At 48.3% G+C, this 19,535-nt stretch overlaps 1 protein-coding gene across 4 annotated transcripts; it reads left to right on the top strand.

Moving 5' to 3' along the window:
- The first annotated feature begins 6,249 nt into the window (after nucleotides 1-6,249).
- OTX1 (orthodenticle homeobox 1) lies at nucleotides 6,250-17,241 on the top strand. 4 transcript variants are annotated; one of them, XM_087919328.1, is made up of 5 exons: nucleotides 6,250-6,737; nucleotides 7,178-7,300; nucleotides 10,092-10,354; nucleotides 11,962-12,113; nucleotides 15,747-17,241. In XM_087919328.1, the coding sequence occupies exons 3-5, from the start codon at nucleotides 10,258-10,260 to the stop codon at nucleotides 16,569-16,571; spliced, it is 1,074 nt and encodes a 357-aa protein (XP_087775454.1). In that variant the 5' UTR covers nucleotides 6,250-6,737; nucleotides 7,178-7,300; nucleotides 10,092-10,257; the 3' UTR covers nucleotides 16,572-17,241. The 4 variants fall into 4 exon arrangements, with proteins under 4 accessions (XP_087775454.1, XP_087775453.1, XP_087775451.1 ...); XM_087919327.1 differs by lacking the exon at nucleotides 7,178-7,300 and having other exon boundaries at nucleotides 6,510-6,737; XM_087919325.1 differs by lacking the exon at nucleotides 6,250-6,737 and having other exon boundaries at nucleotides 6,751-7,300.
- The last annotated feature ends 2,294 nt before the right edge of the window (nucleotides 17,242-19,535 follow it).

Genomic DNA, 19,535 nt, shown 5'->3' with positions numbered 1-19,535 from the left:
TAGCTGGGCTGGGCTGCTTTTTTATACATTTCAAATCCAGGTATTTCTCTAGGACATTATGGTGTCAAATTGTCAGCCCAAAACACAAAAAAACACATCCCCGCCCATGTTTTTCAGTTTGAGAAATTGGAACTGAACTAATTGGGAGAGCATTAATCTCTTTTTTGTTTCTAATCATTATATATGACTTATTTATTGTTTAATATTTCGATTTATTTTACAAATGTGTTACACAAAGATTGGGCACTCATTTGTCCCTGTAAGTTTATGTAAATTACAATAATTTGTTAATTTGTTCAGCTACAATAATTTGCTTTTATTCATTGAAAATAAATACAGCTGAATTCTGTGAAGCAAACTGCTGAGAAATTGCTGATGTGCTATATGTGTATCCAAAATTTTAGGTTTTTTTTTAAATCAACATATTCCACATATCCCTATCAACAAATAAACTGTATTGAGCACATGGCTTTCTTCCAGATAAATGTGTATAGCCATCAGCCTAAGCTAGTTCTTATTTTTACAATTAAACCTGTAGCCCAGGATCTGGCATGGTATATTTTGCCCTGTTCAACAAGTCTGAAGGATATTTAAAAGCAGTGCCAAGACAAGTAATTCATTCTTCTGAATGTGAGTTGAATTGATTTAACCAGAAATTGGATCAAATGAGTTTTACTCTGAAAAGATTTAAACTAAAGGATTGTTTTGCAGTGGGAAAAACCCTGGAGCAGAAGTGGGTCTTACAAATGTGGATCTTGTTCTACTCATGTCTGGACACAGCTCAGATCTCTTTGCTGGTTGAGTTGATGTAAAAGTCACCAGAAAATTAGGGGGGAGAGGGAGAGGGAGAGAGAGAGATTCATAATCCAGATCAGGGGTTTATATTGGAAGGGGGGAAGGAACAAAAAGCGTTGCAAGGAGAATCCCCGATATGTTACAGAATCCACATCGTGAATAATCCGGTTAAAATGATAACAAGTGCCAGTGTAAATACGAGGGAACTGCGCCTTGTGCCTTTGGATGTATTCATAATGGGAATCGCTTTCTGCCGGACGTTCATATGCTAAATGAATTAAACCTCTTATCTTCGTCGATGACTGGATGAAATTCAGGACAGAATCTCTCTCACTCTCTTCTCCCTTCTACCCTCCCTCTCTTCTTTTTCTCCTCCCCCTTTCTTAAATCTCCCCCACGCCGTACGCGACCTCCTCCCGTATCTCTCTCGACTCCCCCTCCATTGCCTGTCGTGCCCCCACCCCCCAACAAAGGCGACAAATTCCACCGCCTCGGTCTGCCTTTAAAAGCGGCGTTTAATTTGGGCCGAGGAGGAAGAGAGAGGCGGGCAAGCGGCGGGCCACGCTACTCTTTGTTATTGGAAGCTCGCTTAATTCGCTTTGCGGGTTCCTGAGAGCCAGATTAGAATTTATTAATTTGCTGTTTAGCGTGTGTCTCCCTCCCCCTCCGCTGCCTCTCCCGCCCAGCGCCTCAACCAGGGGAGCTCCGCGCGGCTCCGGGCCCCCGCGAAAGGCGACGGCGAGGCCAGCTCCTTCGCCTCGTCTCCAGTGCCCCGCAATTCCTGCGGAAAACTCCCTTCTCCGGCACTAGCGGGGCTCGCGACTGGAAAAGTGGGCAGCTTGAAGGGACGGGTTGCCGCCGCCTTCGCGCTGAGGAGGGCGGGGGAGCAGAGGAGAGGAGACTCCACTCCGGTTTAAATTGGTCGCGAACGGCCGGTCGGACTGAGGCGATGCCACGCTTGGACTCGCTGCCCCAAAGTGGCACCGGCCAAGATGCCTCGCTCGGCTGCGCCATTGGCTGTGCGAGTTCTGTTTGGGGGAGAGTGGGGGGGCGCTCTTCTCCCCCCCCACCACCTCCCCGGGAGCGAAACCTCCTTCCCTCAAGGGATGGGAAAAGGGCGGGGTGAGCAGAGGCGGGCGCTGTTGTCTTGCCGAGCCTTTCTCCCCCACCCCCGGCCTCGGCCGACGGGGCTGTGCGGACCAGAGCAGTTTCTCGCGTGGGGCGTCTGAATTTGAACACAGAGGTTGCGCCGGCAGACTTTCAAAACGAAACGGAGCTTGGGTCAAGGCAAAGGACAAGGCCGCGCCTCGAATGGGGAAGCCGTCGGAAGAAAATGCCTCGAGTGCGCCTTTAAAGGAGTCCAGGCATTTTGCTGCGACTTTACTGCCGAGTCCCAAAGGTGCTTTTTTCAAGAGGCAGTTGGACCATGTTTTTCTTTGAAGACCTTTCGCTTCTCATCCAAGAAGCCTCTTCAGCTGAGAAGCCAAATGTCTTTAAAGAAAAAAACAGAAAGTCCAGTTGCCTCTTGAAAAAGCACCTTTGGGACAACCACGACAGGGATGACTGAGAATCTCCATAGACATTTACTGCCGGGTAACTTCACTGCCCGCCGCTTCTGGTCCCTGAAGGGATCCGGCTTCCCTTCATTCAATGAACGGCGTTTAACTTCCCATCCTTCGAGTAGCCTTACCCGAAAAAGTGAACGCCATAGATTTAGTTGAACTGCGCGGGAACCGTGCTATTAAATCGGTCAGAAAATGTGGTGGGTGGTTTGTTTCTTTGCCTGCCTACTGCGGACTCAAACGACTCCACCAGCAGCAACCCTCCCTGCCCCCCAAAGTAGAAGGGGAAATCTATCTGGCGAAGCTCCTCGTTCCGCTTTGAAGGGGATTATTTCCCTTTGTAACCCTCTCCCCATCCCCCTTCCCGGTAATTACCGAGGGAAAAAACTTCTTTGTTTCGGTGTGTGTGTGTGTGAAACTTTCCGGGGGGGGGGGACGCCTTAGGTGTCCACACACACACACACGCGCGGCCTCCTTCCAGGCACCGCACCTGCACCCAGGCGCTTCTAACGACACAAAGACAGACGCAACCAGCGGGGACGGAGTTTGTGGAACGGCCACAGTCAAAGCGGGCTTATCTGGGAGGCCAGGCGATGGGAGAGGGAGGGGGAGCCGGCCAGGTTCGGTTCCTGGGCACTTGGGGCCCGAGGCAGCCTCCCCAGTTCGCCCGGCCACTTCCTACTCTCGCACAGGCCACTTGCTTTCTCCTTCCACCCCCTTCTCCCCTCGGCCCATCAGCAGCGCCTAGAGAAAAAGGAGGGCTGCCGGCCCTGCTGCGGCTTACCTTCCTCCCCTTTCCCGGGCCTGCCCAGCCAGAAGCCCCGGAGGCGGCCAGGACCGGGAGTGGGAGCCCGCTGATTCCAAACTGCGGGCGGCCTTGTCTGGAGATGCCCTTCTCAAAGTGATCCTTCGAGGAGCGGGAAAGCCGCCTTGCTGGGAACCGGGGGCCAGGCTAAGATGCTGGAGGCCGATGCCCTCTCGGGGTGGGCTTCCTCCTCCAGGGGCTGCCACTTGGGCAGGGAGACACACATCCTCGGCGCCTTCCCGCACAGGCTCAACTTTTCCTGTGCCTGCTCTCTGGGTTCTCGCCTCCTTTCTGGCTCCGCTTGCTGGTGCCCCCCCTGCCCTTAATCCAGAGGTTTTATGGGCTGGGTATTAAGGAAATTCGCCTGCAATTTGGGATTAGACAAATACTCTTATTACGGGGGGAGAAAACACGCACACATAGAAAGAGAGAGAGACAGGAGGAATGAGTAAAGCTTAGGGGTTTAGTGCTACTTGATACTCTGAGCTTTTCTCTAGGCTTGGCCGCCTCATTGGGAAGTCTGAGACTTCCAGCGGCTGCCAAAGGCCGGAGCAGCGCTTCCCTGTGCCACCCGCCTTTCCTCTCCATCCCAGTTCACCGCCACAAGAGAGGAAGGAGTTAGGCCAGCGACGGATAGGTAGCTATAAGGTGTTGCCGTGGACTATGACCTAATCCAGACCTCTAATCTCGGATGGGACTATAGCGGTGCAGGGGGCTATTCTGTGGTGAGGACGGAGCTGCAGAAGAAAAGGCCTGCCTTCTCAAAGCTCGGGTCCATCCCACCCAGCCACCCCCCACCCCCGAAGAATAGTCTCCGAAATGGACAATGTCTCAAGCGCCTGAGGGCACTTAGTCCTGCTTAGACTTTGCAAGGTAGTGGTCCCAGAGGGACCCCCTTTGCCACCCCATCTTTCTCTCTGTGTGTTTCTCTCTCTCTCTCTCTCTCTTTTTGTGAATGGGCTGCGGCGGCTTTGTTCCGTGGAGAAGTGCCCGTGTCGCTGACTTTTGTGGGCAATAGAAGCATCTTGTAAACCTCTTTTCTCCTCTTCTCCCTCTCCTTCCCTCTCTCTCCCCTCCGTTTGATTAAATGTCCCCTCAACGAAAAAAATGTAATTTGGCCGAGCTGGCGGTCGCTCCCTTTGAACATTAGCTCGCTTTCAGCTCCAACTTCAATTAGAAGGAGTTGATTTTGAGAGATCAACAAAAGAACCTCACCAAAGCCTTATTAAAGGTCCTAAGAAGATCTCCCGGATCCTTTGAGAAGCAGTTAAAGAAACAGTGTGCTTCCCTCCTACGTTGTTACCGTATTTCATTGGGGCTCCAAAGGAAAGTGTCTCTCCAGGAAAAAAAAGAGAATTCCACTTTGATGGTGCGGCCACTAAGTCCTTTTCCGAAGTCCCTTTATTCATTCGGTTGGCTCGGTTAGCAACCAGTTGATTCAGAAAAATCGCGACGGTGATTTTCATTTTGCTCTTTATGTGTTAAAAAGTTTTCCTTTTCGGTTAAAACTTTATATGCTTTTTTAAAAAAAATCTCTGTAGAGGATAAGTGTTTATTAATATTTATGAGTCTGATACCCTCAATATGGCATGCACTGTGTGTTGTACATGTGTGTCTGAGAGAGACAGAAAGGAGGGAGCAATTGTGTGTGTGTATGTGTGCAGGGAAGTGATAAGCTGTTCAGTGGAAAATGTAAAAAAGTATGCAAAACGTTTATATATACAGCCATTCAATATATAGTTTATTTATTGTGTGTGTATACACACACACACACACACAATAAATTAGACTCTGGTGAATGAATGTATAAACAATATTTATGACTACACAGAGCTCTGCAGAAGAAACCATCCGAATCACAACCCTCCACATATTTTGCCTGGATTAGACCCCATTGAAGTCAGTGGGACCTCTTTATGGACACGTACACAAGTACTATATAAATCTTTCAGGAACGTTGGGGTAATGTTCACCAATAAAATAATGTTTTCTTTATTTCGTTGGAACTTACTGCACAAAAAATTTCATATTAGAGAAGAATGGTGCTTGGTACACAAGAATGAGCCAACTTCTTAGAGAGACCTATTCCGTTAGACATACTGGCATACACTATTTTAGCTGCAGGTGTATAACGAGGAAGGCAATGTTAGCTAGACAATGGCAAATATCTATATAAGATCAATAACAAAGGTTGGAAGATACCAAGTTCTTGTTTGCACGATGTAAACCTTAGGCAAAGTATCCGAGTTAGCCTACCTTTTTTTGTCTGAAAGAAAACAGGTGAATTCCTTGAAATGAACGCGCTAGGGATCTTTGTATTCGTATTCTAATTATAAAGACCATTTGGGAACTTTTTCCGTTCTCAAACCCCGTTCTTTGCCAGCCACTAAATGAAGATCTTTTTAAAAGTTCATTTTAAAAAAAATGCGTGGCAGATAGAGCGTCTTTTCCCCTCCAACAAAAGGCTGGAATTTGTAAGCGCCTTCCTCAGTCCTATGTTACTCAAAAGGTAAGTCCCACTGAACTCCGTGTAGACAGGGTTACACTTACTTTAAAAGTAACTTTGCTTAAAGGAATTGGGCTTATAAACCAGGGAAGATAGACCTTGAAAGATCCAAGTATCCCAGATTAGATGGGGCAAACTTTCTTTTGTTGAGCCGTGCTTAAAGAGAAACTGCCCGCTATCCCTGCTTGGAGAAGAGGCCGCGATTTACGGCGAAGAAGCGACCCTTTGTGAATCGCCGGGGAGGAAGAGCGTCATCTACCACCACCGCTCGCAGACGAAGGATTACACCCCACGTGGTGGTCGCGCCGGGAAGAGCTGGCCCCAAGAGTGTTGCGGGGATGGGTGGGGTGGAAGAGCAGGATGAGGTGGAGGGGCGGGGGCGGGGGCTTGGGCTTTCGCCGCGGCCCGGAGGCGCCCGGACGGGACGTGCGGAGTGCGTTTATACGACGCAAGAGGCGGAGGCAAGGCCGGCTTCCAAAGTCAGGCTGGGATTCAAGAGTGTGTGTGTTGGGGGGGGAATCCCTTGTCAGGCACGAGGACACCCCTCGCGTTTTTCCCCCGCAGGTCGGCGAGAGGCTAAGGGAGGGAAAGGAGCGGCGGTGGCGGCGTCTCGCTCGCGGGCGCCCGCGATTAAATAAAGCACTCCCGGCTTCTTCTGGCTGGCCGGCCGGCCTCCGTGGGCCTCCGGGACCTGCCAGCAGCAGGGGCGGAAAGGGTGCCCATCCTCCCAGGGGAGTCGCTGGAGCTGCCGCCGAGGCAAACTCCAGCCGCCTGCCCGCCCGCCCTGAGGGAGCTGCTGGGAAGAGTTGGCGGCTGAGGCTGCAGCGCGCGCGGCTGGGACTGGGGTGGAGTGGGGGATGGGGACGGGCCGAGGTCGCATTCATCCCGCGCTGCTATTGCCCGGGCGGCTGTCACTCAGCGGCAGAGAGCTTAGCGATTGGCGCCAGGCTTGGTTACGCATTTGCCTTGCGCTCACATACAAGGGTAGGGCAGTAGAAAGGTGATCAATCTTCATCAGGCTACATTTCCAATCACCTAAACAAGCGAGCGAGACAGCTACCGGGACAAGGTAAAAAAAAAAAGGGGGGGGAGGGGGGGGCGCTTGATTTATTTCACTCCCCCTTTGCAGGTGAGCTCTGACTTTCCCTTCCTTTCCCGGGCCGTCCCGACATCGCACTCGAGCCGGGGAGCCCATCCTCGCTTCCTTCTCGCCCTCCGCCCCCGCCAGCTTGCTTCCCAGGTCATCGGGAGCTTCAGGTCCGCGCAAGGGATTTCTGCCAGCGAGACTTTGCGCTGCGAAGTATTCGAGAACGCTCAAGTTTTTTCTTTCTTTTTGTTTTTGGGTTTCTTTTTTTTCTTTTCCTCCCCCCCCCTCCTCCTCCCTCCGCCGCTGGCTTGGCGCAGCGACGCCTGAGCTGAAGAGGAGGCGGGGAGGGGGGAAGTCGGAGGCGGAAAGCAGCCCGCACGAAAACTTTCCCTCCTAACTTCTCTTGTTCCTTCGCTTTGCAGCTCTGCCTGGAAAAGGGGCCTTGGGGGTGCCGAGGGGTACTCCCGAGCCCTGCCCGCCCGCCCGCCCGCCCACCCCGCGGCTGCTTTCCTGCGCCTCACTTCTAAACGGGGAATGCTCGGCAGGTAAGCAAGAGAGGAGCCGCCTGGCTTTCGGCAGCTGCCTTCTTTCTCCTCCGGCTCTTCCTTGCCAGGCTCCCAACGTGCGCGCCGTTTGATGCTCTCCTCCGCCCTCCCCTGCGCGCCCTCTCCGCGCAATGGACGAGTTCGGTCGGAGGGGCCGGAATCCACGCGCCCCTCCTTCCTTCCTCGGGAGGAACAGAGCTGGACGCTTCCCGAGGGAAGAGCCCGAAGCTCTGGGGTCCTCTGCCCGTCCGTGACCTCTCCACCCCCGCCCCCATGCCCGCGTTCCGCCGTCGCTTTTCGGGCCCCTCGGTTCACGGAGGCACCGTGGAAGGCAGCCAGCCGCGGACCCCCGAAAGGAGAGGTCGGGGTGGCTTTTTCTCCTGGCTCTGAAGGCGAATGGCTTTGCTTGGCTGGGACTCTCCTGGCCCCCCCGGAGGCCCTTGGCCGGCTCTTCCGGGCTGGCCCCTTTTCACCGATGGCCAGCTAACCTCGAGCTACCTGGAGACACCTTGTTCTTTTCCTCTGTTTGGCACTTCGCCTGCATTTTCTCCATTGAGCAACGGCCGGGTGTCACCCCACACAACAATAATGGACGGCCAAGGAAGTAGGGAGGGCGGAAGAGTCCAACCCCGATCACCACCGGAGCACCGGCGGGAGTGGGCTTTTGAAGGGATCACGGGATGGGTCTGAAATCCAAGGAAAGAGGCTTGGAGCGGAGTCCACTTCTCCCTGCTTCTCCCTCGCTTGAGATTGTCTGGCCCCTTTGCCTCTCTCCCCAAGCAAGGAGACCCAGGCTTCAACCTTAATGCTCAATCCGACAGGGACAATAAGTCCCCCTGAACTTGACTTTTGGAGATGCGAACTCAGCCCTTAACTTGCGTGGCCTAGTTGCCTTTTTGCCCAGGTCTACCTGGGACTTTGTTGACTTTTTTTGTTCAAAATGCCAGCAGGATTTAATGAGTGGTTTTCCTAGGCCAACCACCACAGTTTTATCTATTCTTAAAACCTTTGCACCTAAAGAAAAGGCTGCTTGATAGGAGTAAATGTGGAAGGAATTTTTAAGGAATAAATGAAGACATCTAAGTGTTGAGAGAGATACAAGCTCCTTTGAAAGTAAATTTGCAGAGAAGTATGGAGAAAGGCTCCAAAAAAACCCAACAACAACTTCCCCCCTTCCTTGGAGCCCACGGCCCAATCTGAATAATGTCTCCTGACAAAGAAATCCCCCCTGGTCTTAAAAAGCAATGATGTCAAGTAAGTATACCTGTGTTTCAGCAACCTTACTTATCCTATGCTGCTTAAGTAAACCAGATGGGCCGGTTTTGAACTCTTAATTGTGAGCACAGAGAGAGGGAGGGAGGGAGGAAGAGAGAGGTTTTTAAAAAAAACTCACCTCACAAATCCAGGCAGAACTCTAAATGAAATCTCAACCTGGAGAGAGCTGCAACAGGTTAGCCAGTCCTGGGAATATGGGTTGTTTTTTATGAATTTGGAATATGTTAATTTAATAGCCTAGGATCAATTGATTAATAGTAGTTCAAGACCAGCTTTGCACCCCCCTCCCCCCTTTTCTTATTCATTCTTGGTGTGAACCTTTCTGTGTGAAAATGCATACCAGGCCTGCTATCTATATAAAGTTTTTGGCCGTTGATTAATTGAGATTAATTTTGCCACCACTGTGCTTTCTGGATGTGAGTTTTTATGTATCTGCTGGTCTGATGTTTGTTCTATTTGGGCATTTATTTTATTGAAACTTTTCTTGGAATTTAACCTAAAAATTATTTTCTGTTTGGGAATGTTAGCCCACCAAGAGTCGGAAATCTGTTCTGTAACTCTTGGAAGTAAATCTTATGGAGGAGTTTTTAAAAGGCTTGAAAGTTTATACGATTAAACTGAACAGCAACACTTCGGCCAACACTTCGGCGGCAAGTAAATGCACCAGGGTTCTTTACCGGGCACTTTTATTTGGATGTCAGGATCATTAGTTTATTTCGGTTTTATTTCTAAATGTGCCTGTCTGAGAGTGCACCTTCACTCTCTTTTTTCCCCCTATACTCCTAGAAATAAATTCTTCAGCATGTGAAGGAATTAAACTTTTAATGTCTCTGCCGCCCAGCCGCTGTTCCTCCCTGCCTGTTGTTGCAGGTCTATTAGAATGCGGATTTCAAAGCTGCCCACCCCCCTCTCTGCCAAAACTGTCTTTTTAGATCATTAGCCATTTCTAATTAATGTGTCTGTTTCTGCTCTCTTTTCAATTAACTATAGTTCCCTCCTTTTGTTATCTCGTTTTGATTTCTAATCCAATTATCTTTTTTAAATAATTGCTTTATCGTTCTCATCATTGATATGGTACCCCCTCACAGCCCCTTGGCGATTGTATGGTAATGTGGCTGTAGATTTTTTTTTTTTAATATCTGTTTCCTTGTCACCACCTTACTACACTTCACTCTTTGCCACTTTCCAGTTTTCCTTGGGGGAGTGGGAGGAATTATCCGCCATGTTCAGAGAACTTCTGTGTTACGAAGAAACCTTTAAGTAAGACATAAAGAGAAGCAAAAATAGAAACAAGAAGCTTTATTGCGCTTGATACGGAAATTAAGTTTTCTTTTTAATATTAAGATCCACAATAACTACAAATAAAATTATTGAAACTTTTTTTTTACTGATATGTAAAAAAAGAACTGTTCTATTTTGTTGAACATTTAACTTTGCACTACCTTGGGAATTCCATAAAAATGTTTATATCATGCTATCAATTCTCTATATGTTAATTTTGTTGTTTTTCTTCTAGAGTGCTGTGAAAAACCCTCCTGCTCTGTGGAATTCCTTTCCTGTTGCCTGGTTGGATGAATATTAATATATATATATATATAAATACACACTGTTTGAAAAACTGCTAAATAAACAAATAGATAATAGTGTGTGGATAAATTGGAAAAATATTTCCAGCTTTTAGCATGATGTCTTACCTCAAACAGCCCCCCTATGGCATGAATGGGCTGGGGCTAGCAGGACCGACCATGGATCTTCTACACCCTTCAGTGGGTTATCCAGGTGAGCCGCCCCTCCCCCCATTCTACCCTCTCTTCTCCATTGAGTAATAGACACACTCAGGTCATTCCTCAAAGTTTGAAAAAAGAGAGAAAGGTGCCAATTCTTCTGTCTTGCCCTACAAATTATATGGAAAGCAAATAGGCAGTAAGAAGAGAATTCTCCTTTCCTGCTCTTCCATTCTTGGAAACTTCACTAACATTTGAATTTGGCAATTAAGTGTTTCTTAACAATCTTTGAATGCTTTTCCTGAAAATAAGTCTAACTATAAAAAATGGAGCGCACTTTACTAAAACATTAATCTAAGTTTTCATAATGGAGGTGATTTCATATTCCTGATTTTTACCTTGTTTTGCTTTTACATTCGGGTAGATAACTAAATATACCAATGCGGGACAAGTATGTTTGTGGTTGTTTTAAAAAGAACAGATCCAAAGTAGTGAGGCCCTTTGATAAATGGATCTTTAAAAGAAAAGGAGTCTTCTGTGACGGTTGATTTTGCAAAGTATAGTTGTAAGCGAAGACCCAGAGTAAAGAAAGTGACTCTCAGAAGGAATGAAAGCAGATGGGGGGCTGCCCCAGTTTCAGAATTCCTTACTCAAAAACTTGTCCTGAAGGAAAGGTGTTACAATTGAGAGGGTCTGTAGTCAATTCACATCCCCCCACTTCCATTACCTCTGTGGCCAAGAAATCGGCACAGGTTTTGCAACCGCCTATAGTCTGATGACAAATCAGGTTAGTGCTAACTAATTCAAGGGAATGCTTCATATCCCTATGATTGTGAAAGGCATAAAGTGCCAACATCCTGACTTGGGAAGCAAGGAGCTGGCTAGATAGACCAGGTACTGGTTTCGCTAGAATTTATTCCCGTCTGCAGCGTTGTAACCTGATCCTAAAACGCTCCTAGTTAGGCCAGTTAAATTAAGTACGCTTACAATTGCAGCCTTGCTTGGACGTACGACAGGCTTCTGTGGAATTTATCTCCGAGTTAAGGTTTTTCGATATGGGAATAAACAAGATATTGAAACGTCTAGTTTCTGTTTTAACTGCCGTGTTAATCTGGCGAGCCAGCCCCTTTGAGCTGTTGTCTCAGGTCCGAGGCAGCTCCAAAGTCCTGTTTTGCGAAAGGCCCAGCTGCCTGCCTGCCAGCCAGCCAGCCTTCTTTCGCAAAGTTGAATTGAAAAGCTTCCTTTTCTCTTTTCTACCATTTTCGGTGATTCCTATTTGTAGGCTACAAACATAATCGGGTGGGCGGTGGGTTTGGGGCTTTGTTTGTTTGTTGTTGTTTTGTTTTTTTGCTCCTGGCTCGGCGAGGGACACATTTCCCACCTCAGGTTCCCTCGTGGGATCGGCCGGCCCGTTTTATCGAAATCTGTGGGGCAACTGGGTCTCTCCGCGGCTGGCGAGCAGCCTGCGTCAAGGGATTGGTGGGCGTGGGAACAAGCGAGCCCGGTCGTCTCGCCTCCCCCCTCCCGAATCGGGGCAGCGGGGAGGGGAGGAGGGCGAGAGCGAGCGAGGGAGAAAGCAGGTCTGATTGCCTCTTATCTTTCTGTCTTCTCTCCTGCCTGCCTTGCCTTGCCTTGCGTTGTGTGGTTTCGGGACCCTTGAAGCCACCCCGCGGAAGCAGCGGCGAGAACGTACCACCTTCACCCGATCGCAGCTGGACGTGTTGGAAGCGCTTTTTGCAAAAACCCGCTACCCAGATATATTCATGCGAGAAGAGGTTGCCCTGAAAATCAACCTGCCGGAATCCAGAGTCCAGGTCTGGGGGCTTTTAAAAAGCGTTTCCGGGGCTGGGGAGAGGCACTGCCTGCGGGAAGGGGGTCGGTGGGGCACGCCAGTTGGCTGGGTTCGCCTACCGCTTGTTCCAAACTCAAGGAGTGATGTGGACGATTCCTTTTATTTTAAAGGTTCTTCTGCTTCGGGGTCCATTCTGTTTATTCTCTGTCCGGTCAGGGCCATTCTGACTTTCAGTCTAGGCACAGCTCTTTCGCTTTAGGACTGGTATTTATTGGGGTAAATTACTCTTCTTCGCTCAGCCGGAAGAGTCATTGTGGAAGGATCGACAGGCTGGAATGGCAGAAGGGCACAGTTGAAGATCCTTTTTCGGTTTATTGAATCTGGCAACTTCCCTTAGCTCCCTTATCACTTTAGAGGAATCGATACTTTACAGATACTTATTTTCTCCTCTTCTCCAATCAATGTCAAGACAACATCCCAGTCGTAAACACATGTCAATGGATACACTCCAGCACAAGTTAGTTTTCACTAATTTCCATGGCAATCAACAGGATTCCCCACCACCACCACCACCATCTCGAGGTTGTCTACATGAAACTTAGGATAATGCACAAATAGTGAAAGGAAGGTTAATTTATTCCTGTTTAATTCTTTTATGTGTAAGATTAAGACTACATAAGCATTTTAAGACTGCCTAAGCAACTTTAAAATAATTTGACACCCTAATCCTTAATGCACTTATCACATTATCCACATTTGTTTTATCTGGAAATAAATTTTACTGAGACTTATTCAAAAATATTTTGGTTAAAATGCCACATTTCTTAAAAGTGAAATCAAATTGATTTCATCGATTTAAAAGCTGTTTCTTTTTGTAGTGTAGGAGTTATATTGAAAGTTTCTGATGGATCTCCAATCCTCTGATTGCTGATTTAATTAGGAGCTATAAAGTGAATAAACTTGTGATTAACTTGTGCAGCCTTACCCCTGGCTCCTTTTTAATTTTATCTCCGCTTCTTTCCCTTTTCCCCAGCAGCAATTCATTCTTTTCTAGTAGAATTGAATCTCAGTTGTTGATTTGAAACTCAAATCTGGGCAGGAGGATAGGCACCAAACTATCTCTTTAGGATGTAAATAAGTGTGTAATTAAAGTACAATCACACCTTTGCTATGCAAGCTGTTTGTTTGCTCTATTTCTCACTGAGAGCAATTTGAAACCATGAAATGAAAGCATTTAAGGGGAGGGGAAAGAACTGAAATTGCAAGTAAATCATACAATGATGATTTCAATATGTGTATGTATGGTTGGATCAAATAAAGGAGGACATATTTCGCATGCAACCATCACACATCCCATCTATGAAAAGCGATGTATAGAGAACATTTACAAAATCTGAAGTAGCCTTAAGATCATAAGCAATTTGTTGGGAAATGATTGATTATTTTGCCAAATAACACATTACATTTTCTATCTTTTTAAAGTATTGCTATTAATTACTCTGGAATGATGTGCTTTTGAAAGTTGTGAAAGATTGCAGAAATTATATATTTAACTTTTTTTTTTAACAATGGGAACTGCAGTTTGTGGGATGCCTGCGCAGTAGAAGAATGGAATTACTAGATGCTTGGATTCTGGACTAAATACTTAGAGACTTGGATTGATTCAGTGAACTCCCATTTACCTGTTGGCTAGTCTGCTTTTGGGTGGGATAAGTCCCTAGTGAGGAAGGCTGTAAAAATATTATATGAATTTGAGTTACATATAATCTGAATGAGGAGAGATGGGTGCCCTATTTTGAGGTTATATAAAAAAGGGTTGAATGTGCAAGTGATGAATGTAACAGTAACCTTTGCTATAGTTGTTGCACTAGTGGCAGCATTAAACATATACTATGCAAGTGTTGTTCATTGTAACTCTGCCTCAGAATCTGTAGTGGGTCCTTCTTTGAAGAAATAGATATAAAATACTCTGTTATAGTTTAATGCAATAGAATATTAACAGAGGTACATAAAACTCTGGTTGCTGTACTCCCATCAACAATATGGTTGTTAACATGTATTGCAACATGGCTTTTAAATTAATGAGAACTCTTTCAGGAAGTAAAATAGACTAGCAGAGAAGACAGCTGAATCTTTACCTTAGATGAACAATTCACTTTGCCACCCTTTCTGACTGCTAATTTACACCTTTCACCTATCTTTTCCATAAACTAGTTTTAACTGTTGACTATTCGGAAGTTGGAGGTCTGATTCATGAATTTTGTTTATTTGGAATAGTATAGCAGGTGTGACAAGAAGAAGTGTGGTTGAATTGACAAGGGATATCAACTCCATTCCCTTGGAAGTGGATGTAGCTGTTGATTGGTTTGGTGCACCTTGCAGTATAAAATGTTAATGAACAAGGAGAATGAATGAATGATATTAAGAATCAAAATTCTGTTGAATGCAAGGGATGTTACTGCTTAGAGCTGAATGCTACAGGTGAATGGCTTGAACATAACAGGAAGTAGTCTGGAAAATAGGTAAAATGGTACACAAGTGGTTGGTGAGGATCCTGAGCATCCTAATCTCTCCTCTGGTATAAATGCACCTTCTATTTTCTAAGGCAAGGCGTCTTAAAATATTAACATTAATTGATAGAGGACAGGCAAGGACCATTATAGTTTACTTTGGGCAAAATTAAGCTGGCTACAGTGTTGGAAGCAATGGGTCTGAGATCTTGGTGACCAATAGTTTCCTGTCTGTGTAGCCTTGGGAAGATAATAGTGTGTAAATTTTGTCCTGCTCGGATTCTTATACCAAGGAATCAACTAATATCTAATCTTAGCTTCCTCCCATATGCACTTTCTATATACCTAGATCCAGAGAAGAGAAAGGAATGAGGAATGCTGGCGTTCCCCCTTCCACCCTGCCCTCAGTCCTCCCACTGCTATACAGCACTAATACCAAAAAGGACACTAGGGCCTGAGTATTAAAGATTCCGATACATTTAGGGTTTGATGCTGAAAATGAATATAGAAGCCTCTCTTCAAGATGGGGTTATTGAGTTACTGGGTTACCCTGATTTATAAGGAACTCTTGATAAAGTTTTGGAAATTGGCAAGTACAGTGGAGATATAGCCAGCAGAGTTGATGGCAGCGGCCAGAGAGAGAAGGACATCCTGCCAACCGGCAATGAGTGTCATCCTTTTTTCCAGGATACAACTGCCTGCATCAGGGATGCTCCTTGGTCGCTTGGCTTCTCTTCTGCTGGACCCATCCAATGAATATGCTCTTGGTGGGTCCTACCTGAGGGCAATGGCTGTAGGTATTTGGGATGCGCTAAGCCAAGCTTGGTGGCTTTGCCTCCTTTACTAGGAGGGAGGACAGGCAGGATCGGAGAAGCGGCTAGAATGAGAGAGCGAGACTAAAAGCTCTCTTTTTCGATCTAGAGTCCCCGAGTAGTGCAGAGGTGTACGGCGCTGAGGGCGAACGTTAGAGGAATCCAAGGAAAGGCGGGATGCAGGAGAAGGGCACGAAGTGGCAAGAGAGTTGGTCGTCGTCGATCGGACTGTGGGGCGGAGCAGGGGAGGTCAGACTGGGCCTGCCTCCTCCCTCCAGGTCCCCTCTGGGAGAACAGGGTCTCACGGAGCGCTGCCTTTGCCTCTCTCCGCAGGTCTGGTTCAAGAACCGCCGCGCCAAGTGCCGACAGCAGCAACAGAGCGGCAGCGGCGCCAAGAGCCGGCCGGCCAAGAAGAAGGCTTCTCCAGCGCGCGAGAGCTCCGGCTCCGAGAGCAGCGGGCAGTTCACGCCGCCCGCCGTCTCCAGCTCGGCTTCCTCTTCTTCGTCCAGCTCCAATTCTTCGGGCCCGGCCCCGGGCGGAGCGGCTTTGAGCAACCCGGCGGGGGCGGGGGGCGCGGCGTCCGGGTCGGCTTCGTCGGCTGCCTCGCTGAGTAGCGCGCCGTCGGCCGTCTCGGCCTCGTCCATCTGGAGCCCCGCGTCCATCTCGCCCAGCGCCGGCCCGGAGCCCTTGACGTCCAGCGGGGCCTCTTGCATGCAGCGCTCCGTCTCCGGCGCTTCGTCCGCCTCTTACCCGATGTCGTACGGCCAAGGCGGCGGCTACGGCCAAGGCTATCCGGCGCCCCCACCCCCGCCGCACTCCTCGTCCTACTTCAGCGGGGTAGACTGCGGGTCCTACCTGCCCATGCACGCGCCCCCGCACGCCCACCAGCTCAGCCCGATGGCGCCCTCGTCCCTCGCGGGCGCCCATCCCCACACCCACCACCCGCTCGGCCAGAGCTCCAGCCACCACCACCACCACCACCATCACCACCACCACCAGCCCGGCTATGGCGGTCCCGGGCTGGCCTTCAACTCCTCCGACTGCCTGGACTACAAAGAGCCGGCCCCGACCGCCGCCTCCTCCTGGAAGCTGAACTTCAACTCCCCGGACTGCCTCGACTACAAAGACCAGGCCTCCTGGCGCTTCCAAGTCCTGTGAGGGTTGCCTCGGCGCCCGCCAAGCCTCCCCCGTCTCGTAAGCGCCCACTTTCGTCTCGGGTCCTCGGGACCGGCCTCTTTTCCGTCTTGCAAACGCGCCCCGGCCCGGCTCGGTTCGGCCTCATCGGCCTTTGCTCTTCCGCGTGTTTGACCAGTTGGTGAAAGCAGCCTTTGAATTCATTTCCAGAAAGGAAAGACGCTGGGGAGCAACCCGTTTGAATAGCCAGCCCTTTTCCCCGCCACCGAATCTGGGCTGAAGGCTGCTGGGCCAGACCTGCTTTGCCCTTCCTGGACGTGCTGCCGCCTCCTGCCCTGCTGAGTTGACTCCCGATGTGTGTTATTTATTCGCTCCCTGGGATTATGTTCAGGATGGTAAATTTTTTGTTTTGTTTTGTGTCTGAAGCAGAAGAGGACTTGAAATCGAGATTCATCCTCCTCCTTCCAACCAGTCCTTTTGCCCAGCCTTTGTGACGCCCGCCCGCCCGCCCGCTCGCTCGTGTGCGTGGAAAGACAGGACGCGCCTTTTGCTTTCTGGCCGACAGCAGACTTCGTGTATAGATCTCCACAACGCCCTCCCCTATCCCATTCGAGGACCCCCGCACTCCCCCCCCGCCTTCTTCCCTCTGTAGGTTTATATTGCAAAAATAAAAATAAAAAGCAAAAAAAAAAAAGCGGTAGGAATGTACATACAGGGTTTAACGAGATCTATCCCAAAGACCCTTTTAATTTGCGGAGCTGAAGGCGAACGCTGGAGGCTCTGCAGGTCGGAAGTGGCAGGAAGGCCAACCCCTTCTCCCTTAGCCTTTGGTCTTCCTTTAACCCCTTTGGGAGGGGGGAGGGGGAAAGCGATTCCCCGTCGGAGTTGGAACTGAGAAGCGGGGCGACGTGCTCGGGAGAGGGGCAGGGGAGGGAGCGGCAGGGGAGGGTGGGCAGCGGAAGGCGTGCTCTGCGAATGGAAGGGGCGGTAGCGGCACAGCATCCCAGGTTCGCCAGCACAGCTTCGGCTGGACCCGTCTCAACACCTGGCCGCGGGTCTCCGGACAGGTTTTTGGCCAGCTTGGCTCTTGGGGAGGGAAGGGGAAGACAGAGAGAGAGATGTAAAATTGATAATTTACTCCGTTAATCCAACAGTCACCTGTTGACATGTAAGGCAAATCCTACCCTTTATCTACATATCCCGATAATAAAATTCAAACTGACGAAAGCCCCTGTCTCTGTTATCCTTCCTGGGAAGAGAGGGCAAGGAAGAGGCGGGAACGGCCTTCCCTTTGACTGAGCGTCCCTGCTGGCCTTGGCTTGAGCAGGAAAGGGGCAGATCGCTGTTAACTTCCAAGAGCGGCGGCGAAGGGAGAGTTGGCTCGCTGCACTGAATCTCTCTGAGCTGCTTTTTAATGTCTGTAATTGGATTGGCGTCCAACCAAAACTTTGATGGGTCACATACGCAGGGAAAACGGTGTGATCGGCCACCTCCCCTGGCTCTTTCTGCCAAAGCGGAAAAAGTTAAATCAGCGCGAACCTTCCTCGGAGACCGGAGAAGAAAATAAAAGCCCCCCTGTCGTTGGGAAGAAACGTTTCCATCTTAATTGCTTCCAACCGCTCCCTCTCGCCGTCACAGGACAAACGGGCCGGACCGAAAGATACTAGAGCGGCGCTGGCCGTGACTTTCTGTAAATCCTCTCGCGCGCGCAATTGTCTTGGCTCCTTTCCTTCATCTGGTCACTTGGCAAGAGTTTGTGGGAAGTGAATATTTATGAAACGTAAGGATTGTTGTAACCCTGTCACTCTAGGCTGAACATAAATGTCAAGAGCAAAAGCGGAATCTATTAGGCTAGTGAAACCGAATGATTAGAAATACCTTCTGCTATGATATCGAAGAAAATTCAAAGGATGTTTGGGATTTGGTAAGCAGCGAGGACGGATCACTATTAATTCTAATACCATTTCTGTGCTCACCATAGTAAGACTGCAAATCATTTCCACTGATGTCTGCGGTGACTCTTTTGTGTTCACACTACAGAAATCCAAAAGGTCTTTGACCAGGGTCGTACTTTTTATGTGGTAAACCCCACTAGAATCAATCTATAACCCCAGCCTAAATTGTTTAAAATTTGAGTTTAAGTTTAAGATTCAACTGCTGAAAAAAGAAAACAAGAGACTTAGTTGCATTTTTAAATTAAAGATCTATCTTTGTGTTGAATGTACCTAAAATAACGGGAAACACATACTTTTTTTCTTCCTAAAAAAGCAGAGTTGCCTAAAACTATCAGATATAAAACAAAAGAGAATGGAAGTAGGAGTTAAAATACAAAGTGTCCTATCAGTAAGGGAAAAGTTTTGCTAGTACTCCAAGCTAGAATAATACAAGACTTCCTTTCTTTTTGAAAACTTTTGAGTTTCATTTTATTTTAATTCTAAGAAAGAAAGAGAAGTTTTTTACTTGGGTTAGATTCAGGTGAAACTAGTTCTAGGATCTAAGTTAAATCAGCATATATATTAATGCTAACTTTTTTTTTTGCTCTCATCAGGGAGACAACTGTTCTTACCAGTGCAATATCTATCAGTGTTCTAGAGTTGTTCCATTTTCCGCACTCCTGAAACAGACTGAAAATTTGGGACAAATTTTTATTTTCAACAAGTGATTATTTTATTCTCAATTGTTATTTTTATTGTAATTTTATAATTACACGAATTATTCGATTTGGGAAGCTAAGATGATTACTTATATAAACAGTGGTTGGGGAAAGGAAGGCTAGAAACAATATTTCACACTCTCCTTCTGAAGCTCATGGCAGGGGTTTGTTTTCATGGTGGGGGGAGAGAAGAGGTCCTGTTACCGGAAGCGGAAGATGCGCCCTTCTGAACCGGGCCTTTAAGCAGCGCCTTTCCCATGCCACGACGGATCCCCTCTGACCAGGAATCCCCGGCGGCTTTCCAGAGGGGAGTCAGCTTTAACCCCCAACGTTTT

Source organism: Pseudonaja textilis, chromosome 1 (assembly GCF_049901715.1).
Source record: "Pseudonaja textilis isolate UNSWEBS1 chromosome 1, rPseTex1.2, whole genome shotgun sequence".
Taxonomy (NCBI): Eukaryota; Metazoa; Chordata; class Lepidosauria; order Squamata; family Elapidae; genus Pseudonaja; species Pseudonaja textilis.
Note: the sequence above shows the minus strand (reverse complement) of the source record. Positions and strands in the feature narration are given on the sequence as shown.